Raw genomic sequence first — 7,500 nt, 5'->3', positions numbered from 1 at the left:
CAGAGGTGTTTGATCCCTGTAAATTGTATACACTAATGCCGAATAATTCCGTACTTTGTGCAGAAGCATGATTATTTCCATATACACTTCATTGCTTCCTAGGGTTGGCAACGGGGGCACCGCTTTTAGGCTTGGCCAAGCCTATGTATTAGGTTGTTGCATTTAAATACAAATAAAGTTACGAAAGTTCGGTCACCTATATAGCCTATAGGTCATAATTAGGATTGTCAGGACCAAACAATAATCAGGAAGAGAGCGCGTAAAAGAGATGCAATGGAACCTTAACTTTAAATTCAAGTCCCACAAACTGCGTGGCCTCGATTCTCACAGCTATGTAAGCAAAAACATCGCCTTTATTTCAATATTCGTGAAAATAATCTTCGATTTAAAAAAATACTTATACATTTTCAATGACGTCACCTTCGTTTTTTTTCACAGTTCACTGTCGCTTCCCGAAAGTCTATAATAATACTAGGGAGTTTAAAGGGGCTAGGTCAAGCTATTTTAGGTAATTTTGTTTAATTTTGTTAATTATGAGCTATAATTATAATCATTTAAAAGAGGATGACTTTCAGTATCGTATGGACAGCAAAATGAAAAGATCATTGAAGATTGACAGACAAGATTCCCTTACAGGGACAGCATTATATATGCGTTGATTTAATCCCCTCTTGAGATCTTCGTTATCCTCTTGCTCTTTTCTGTAATTTTGAAGGCATTCCTCGTCTGATAACGTTTCTTCCGCGTAGGGGTTCACGAAGTTATGGGTTTCAGTGCTAGCGCAGCGCTGCCTGACTCATCGAGACCGCAACTAGTTGCCCAAAAACTGTCTATTTGAAAATCCTCAGTTTAGCTGCTGTAATCGCTTCAGGATTCAAAGGCACTTTCCTCGATGACAGACATAGACACAATAGATTTTTTGTTTACTGAAAAATACGAAAACATCACAGAGCGACACCTTGGCGTTGATCACTTGACGCACGCAAACAAGCATTCCTTAACCTACGTCGCAGCGAGCCCGTGACAGTCCAGACGAGCGTAAGGAATGTACCAAATAAAAGTAGGATTTTAAAAATCGCAGAAAATTCGCGTCTCGTTCGCATCGAAAAAAGTCTTTCAACAACACTCCAGAATCTTAAGATCACGTGTGCTATCTCGTGCGAGCCCTGTCCTGGTATGGGGGTGGGGACCATACATCGCACGCAGTGGGTGGTGGTGAGGCTGTTTGTGCCTGTACCGGGTTTGCTATGGTGTGAGGCCTTGCTTGATCTTCAGTGAACCAAGAGGGTCCCGTGGGTCTGTATTTTTTGCTCATCTCGAACAGGTTGAGAACAGATACTTGCTGTAAAAAATGTCAAGGAAAAATAAAATTCCGCCATGACTCCCCTCCGGAGCACAACCAAGAAATGGAGCAGCAAAGTAGAATGCACGTGCTGAGCGCGTAGAATCGTTCTTCTGGCTCAAAAAGTGCAGGATATACGTCACAACCTACCAGCAATAATGGCCAACAAAAATCGATTACGAAAAATGTTTTCTATCAATATATAATTACACTGTCTTACACGAAACAACCCAACGCTCCAAGGTGGAGACCACAACGATAAAATGCGTTTAGCTGGGGATTGAGAAATTTTTCTTTTATGAAGTTGTTGTGGCACTGATGACACCTGTCATTGCACAAGCGTATGAACAATGGCCATGAAAGTAAGGGGATGTGTTCGGGAAAAAAACATAAACAAACAAAGTAAAAACGAATGGGCCATTTCAAAACTCTGTCTGAGTGACAAGGTCAAAGGCAGCCTCGATGCTATTCATAAGCCAGGTTACTAAGAAAATTCAGTCATCAGTTATTTTCATTTTTAATAGGCAGAAAGCTTCATAATTAATTATCACTCATGTTATCTTTTTTCCAACACCCAGCCGCCTCTAGTTAGGAACATCAACGTGGCAGCCGCTTCTTTGCTGGAGCGCATGAATGACTTCCTCGAGCGTCAAATCTGTTCTAGAGTTCTTAAACGTTTCGAACAGGGTAGCCCCCTACTAAGGTTAGAGAGAAAGACAACCCTCGCTTAGCACATCACATCTCAACCACTCTAATTTAAATGAAGGTGTTTTAAAGGATACAGATTCTGATGGCACCGATGGAAGTTTGAATATAGAAGGCGGTTGAGTGAGACGACTTTCTGATGACCCTGCAGGAAGAAAACAACAACATAATTTCTTTTTTAATCCTGAAATATTAAAGGTGTGCATGCTTTTTTAGCATCGGTGTATCGCTGGGAAGCGAAAATTTAGGCGTGCCGGTTTTGTGTAATCATAGCTGATGACGTAACAAATACGGCCGATTTACACGGTACGATTCTTGTCGCTTGCGACATGCTCACGAAAGGCCTACGAAACGAATTGTTTCATGTAAATCAAACCTACAACTCGATTACTAGTTTTAAAATCCCCTGATGAGTGGGCGACCACGAAACAGGCTTGTAAGGATGATCTTGTAGTTTATTTGTCTTTTTCTTCCATATTTACTACGCTCTACTTCTATGTATTGAGCACTGTTTTACCAAAATCAAGTTTCACACTATATATATATAGTAAACACACAAGGCAAAGATCAGCTGTTGCTACTCTGAGTTTCACGCCGGTTGGTGATCTTCAGGCGATATAATATATATTGAAGAAAAAAGCAAGTAAAACTACAAGTTCATCCCAAAAAGCCTGTTTCGTGGTCGCCCACTCATCAGGGGATTTAAATCAATATATACTTCGCTCTACTTCTATGTATTGAGCACTGTTTTGCGAAAATCAAGTTTCACGCCATTAATCAATCGATGGATTGGATAACTAATTAACTGATATGATTGACGTAGTAATTAATAAATTGATTTCTAACATGAATCTAACAACGCACACTAAGATAACACAAGAATAGTAAAAAAAAAAAAAAATGTTGACGGAGGAGTGCACTTTGTACATTACCTGGTGGATGAAAGTATGAGTGGGCCTTGGGAGAGTACACGTGACTGGTGCGTGTTGGCATGAACACTGCAGGAAGACAAACATCTGCAACGAAACATGTTACATAGTACTGAATACTGAGACACGTGATACCGTAAACAGCCACGTTATTGCTCAAATTACAATGTTGTAAATGGACATTTTGAAAACCTTGGGGTAAAAGGACGTCACGGGTTGACCGCATATCACCTAGTCTTGATAAAATTATCGATCAAAGGTAATTTCATCATTTCGTTAACTCTCAAATGGAAACAAATCGACACGAGGCAAAGGGCGTTGGCATTTTCATGCAAGGGCCCAGAGACGCCTCACAAACCAACGAAGACCGAAATTATGAGCACGTCGAATTGGCTTTCGAGGTTAAAGGATTTTCACCCAAGGAGCGAGCGTAGAAGGCCTGACTTGAATAGAAACAAAAGAATACTAACATGACGGCGATTTTGGAATAAGGAGCAACAGTGTGAAGTTTAAGGTAAAGTTCTTTTTCGATCAAACATTCCACCCAATATTTTGTTGCACAACAAAACTCCTCAATTTTTAGCCAGGTTTTCGGCATTTTTCGCATGTCAACAACCAATTTGCTTCAACTACACAGAACCAGGCTATCCGACACCAATGCCCAAACATTAATGGGGAACGATGTTGCAACGTTAATTGGCGGTTAGATACAAACCGAGATGCAAAGTTTTACCGAAACAAATTGGCATTCAACGTTACTTCACAACACCTGGCCCCAGTTGTTCAAACGATGGATATCGCTATCCATCGGATAAATCACTATCTAGCGGATAAACACTTGCAAAACCAATTGAGTTATCCAGTGGATAGTGATTTACCCGGCGGATACCGCTATCCATCGTTTGAACAACTGGGGCCTGGTATATACAACGGTTTTACCGTAGAAATTTCTCAAACCTGTATCTCCCTGTGTCTCAGGGTCATCTGAATAAGCCAATCTGTTTTGCACCGCCATTTGAAGCTCATATCGTTCTTGCATCTAAGAAAGCAAAGAAGAAGATCCAGAATCATGATGATATCACTTCAAAATGCAGATTTCTAACTTCCCGACTCTAACTCAGTTTTTCAAATACAAAAAAATTGTGGAAAAATGGTTGTCTTAAGTTGTTAGGTACGGAATGAATGTAATAAGTGATGTTTTGCTCGAGATAACTGCCATTCTTTTGGACAAGTTAAGAGGAGCCCCATACGATCTTGTGACGTCTTGGGCATTTAGAAAAACCTGATGACCTGTTGCTGTAAGGACGCAGACGCAAGGGCAACGACAATGACCATGAGAACGTCATCTATAACTTTAACTGGTGTTATGTATTAATTTTGACATGAAAAAAGGTGTACCAAATTTTCAGGACGTCGAGATTGGTATGGATGGCAGTGCTCGAAACGGTCGTCCGAGACGACCAGAAAGTTTACCAGGAGACCAGTTTTTAGTAGAATACAAAGCCTGGTTGCCCGAGGAAAAAATAACGGACAACTCAGCCAAAAACAGAAAATTTACCACCCGACTTACTTGTCGGCTTTCTATTGTCCATGTCCGATAGTAATGTGATGTTAATAATAATTGACTTGCCACACCTGAACATTTTCCCTTGTTTCGAATATCTCTAGCTTTTATAGAACATTGTCACATAAGAAAAAGCAAGAGCCAATACATGACCAACATGTAGAGACGCCATAATGAAAATGCCAAAACTTAAACCCAGACTTCCGCGAAAAAAACACAGGCGCAGACTAAGAACTATGGGATATTGAAGCTTGATCGCTATGTGATAACATCTCAACGAGGTGTGCATTTAATCGCACTGAGTTTCCTAATGGGTAACTAAATTCACGGATTTGGTTGCCCGGCTATTCAAACAGGGACAACCTGGATTGTTTTTTGGCCAAGCACTGCTGGACGGTGCAAAATTTAATCCCCTTCATTCGTTTTTAGGTTTGCTCCAGGCCCCACCGATCCCTCCATCTCGATAAGGGAACAAAACCCTGGATGACACTATTTTACAAAAATTGTTGACTTGCCAAATATTTAAGGTTTATCGGATGCACTCTCTTGGTCTTATTACTCCACGTTTAGCGGATATTTGCGTGGAGGACGCTTGAAACACGATGACGGAGAGGGAGGTGAGAGTTGACGCATTAAATAAGACAAGTCTGAAACTCAGTAGTAGTGGCCTAGGGAAAGATATAGAAAAAAGAAAATCCTTGACAATTTCATTGGAGGAATAATCTAAGCATTAGTATGTTTGCTGAATTCGGGTGTTCACATAAAACGCAAAGACAGAGGACATCTTTCATGCTCGTGGGATTTTAATGGATTGGAGAAATACGCGCCCCATACCAATCTCTCTTGTTTGCCGGTCACGATAAAACCTCAGCAATTTACTTCTAGTATTGCAAATTTCGTCTACAATTTTTACAATAGCAACTCCAGGAGTTTAATAAACGGCGACGGCTACAGCGACGAAAACGTCACCTAAGAATATAACTTTGATCTATCTGAATTATTTGACGATTATTCCCTCTTGTTTACGTGAACAACATGGGCGAAGTATCCTATAACTAAATTGGTATGGACAGGTTTGAAGGAAAGAGAGAGAATGAAGATTTACTAAGGCACGCCAACTTTGTCGTCAAAACATTTAATTTGGTCATTTCGATTTGTTGGTTCGCAGAGTGCGGGGAAAAAATGCACCAAAATGCGTGTCACACGTGTAGCAAGATCATTTTTTTCATATTAACCAATAATAGTGCTGCTTTTTGGAAATCGAACGGATGTTGAAGCCGTTTGCCCGGGACTTCAGGAACTGTTGGCGGCGATCCCGTTTCCCTAACACCTCGAGCTCACTCACCACTTTACGTGTCTTTTCACCCAGTTCCTGGTGATATTTGCTGCTGTTCTCGGTAAACAAATTTAGACGAACAAGAAACTAAAAAAAAAATCAAATACATTAGTCAAAGATCAAATCACTTGAAATATGAAAAAGTCTTGACACCTACAATGGTTAACACTATTCTTTTGGTAAAGCAAACTGAAAGGTCTGAGGAATTTAATCGAAAAACGATCGAAAATATGCACAATATTCGCACACAATGGAAATCTTGCATGGCGACGACTGATGGACAGAATTTCCGTGCGTCTTCGACTCTCGTTAGTTGCGGATTCGCCGAGTGCACTGCCGATTTGCAGGGCGAGTATTGGGTGTTTTCACTGTCAGGCAATAAAAAATAAAATCCGAAGCCGTTCAAAGAAAGAAGCCAAGAAAATGAAATGTTATAAAAGACTAATACATAAATAACTCCTTAAGTCTCCATGTTTGGTGAATCGTTTCTGAGCCATTTGCTGAAACATGTCACTCAAACATTTACAGAGCTTTGCATGGAGACGCCATGTTGTTGTTCCTCGGAGGGAGATCTATATGGCCGCCTCGAATCAGCAAAACATCTGGAGCTCAGTTTGCGATGAAAGGCCTCTCTTTTTGCTCGTGAACTGAACAAAATGAGCATAAACATGTCTTCTACAGCTTGTAATGCTTAATTTGCCAAAATCGTAAAGCGAAACTGCTTAAAAAAAAAAAAAACAGACTGCTTTATCTCAGCTACTGTCTTGGTATTACACAAGGCGAAAATTCGAAAATAAATTCAAATTGCTGTATTCTCAAAACGGAAAGCGCTACGGGGTCTAAAACTGGTAAAAAGATTTACTTCTAAGTAATTTTTTTAGCTGGTATCGATAAAAACTTAGAAACCTCTCAGCTTTGATTTAAGAATTTGATTACGTCAAGTGAAAACACTCTATATCAATGCAACGAGATACGCAGGCTCGGGCGAAAGCGGTCTTTTATCTTCAATTCATAAGGTTTTTACCAAAGCAGGTTACGTCTGACGCTGACCTGCCCAAAAGGTGTGTATCACGGACTTACATCTTCTGGTAGATCTTTGCCCCACTCGGGTAGACTGGGCATCCGTGGCCTTGATTGTTTCCGGGGAGGAGACGCTCTTAAATACAAAGAAAAAAAATGTTTAAGTGATAATACAACAGTACCTCCATCAGTCTGTGCCTGGTTTTCACTGAATGTACTGTGAGATGGAACATCACTTCCGGCAGCTAAACTAAAGGTTTAACTTTGGTCTTACTGCTAGTGAACCAACTGATAACATTCTTTCTGGATTATGCAACATAACAGATGCAACATCAATTTTGATGAAAATGCCACCCACAAATAGATCGTTGCTCCACATGATTGCCACTGTCTAAACTTGAAGTGTCCGACAAATAAAAGAATATTCTCAGCGAAATGGAAACATCAGTTTGCTTTTAGTGGAGAGATTCATTTTATCGACAGGAAATATCTTAGTTTGGATACATTTATCCTTTGAACGATAAATAATTAACATCGATCAATAGTTGATTCAAAACGTGATAGCCATTCGGGTATAATTGCTTGTCAACTCTAAGTCATACCT

The 7,500-nt window shown here is 40.2% G+C and overlaps 1 protein-coding gene across 1 annotated transcript in view; it reads right to left on the bottom strand.

The window, feature by feature from the left end:
* Positions 1-319: 319 nt before the first annotated feature.
* The window catches only part of LOC138013333 (uncharacterized), a 48,020-nt gene continuing 40,839 nt past the window's right edge, over positions 320-7,500 (bottom strand). The window contains exons 26-32 of the mRNA XM_068860379.1: positions 7,499-7,500; positions 6,957-7,032; positions 5,886-5,963; positions 3,934-4,015; positions 2,980-3,063; positions 2,125-2,192; positions 320-1,342 (exon numbers count right to left, since the gene is read on the bottom strand). The exon at positions 7,499-7,500 is cut by the window's right edge and continues 92 nt beyond it. Coding sequence (XP_068716480.1) covers positions 1,151-1,342; positions 2,125-2,192; positions 2,980-3,063; positions 3,934-4,015; positions 5,886-5,963; positions 6,957-7,032; positions 7,499-7,500 — 582 coding nt within the window. The 3' untranslated portion in view covers positions 320-1,150. The remainder of the gene's footprint in view (positions 1,343-2,124; positions 2,193-2,979; positions 3,064-3,933; positions 4,016-5,885; positions 5,964-6,956; positions 7,033-7,498) is intronic.

The sequence above is a fragment of the Montipora foliosa genome, chromosome 8, assembly GCF_036669935.1.
Source record: "Montipora foliosa isolate CH-2021 chromosome 8, ASM3666993v2, whole genome shotgun sequence".
NCBI lineage: Eukaryota > Metazoa > Cnidaria > Anthozoa > Scleractinia > Acroporidae > Montipora > Montipora foliosa.
Note: the sequence above shows the minus strand (reverse complement) of the source record. Positions and strands in the feature narration are given on the sequence as shown.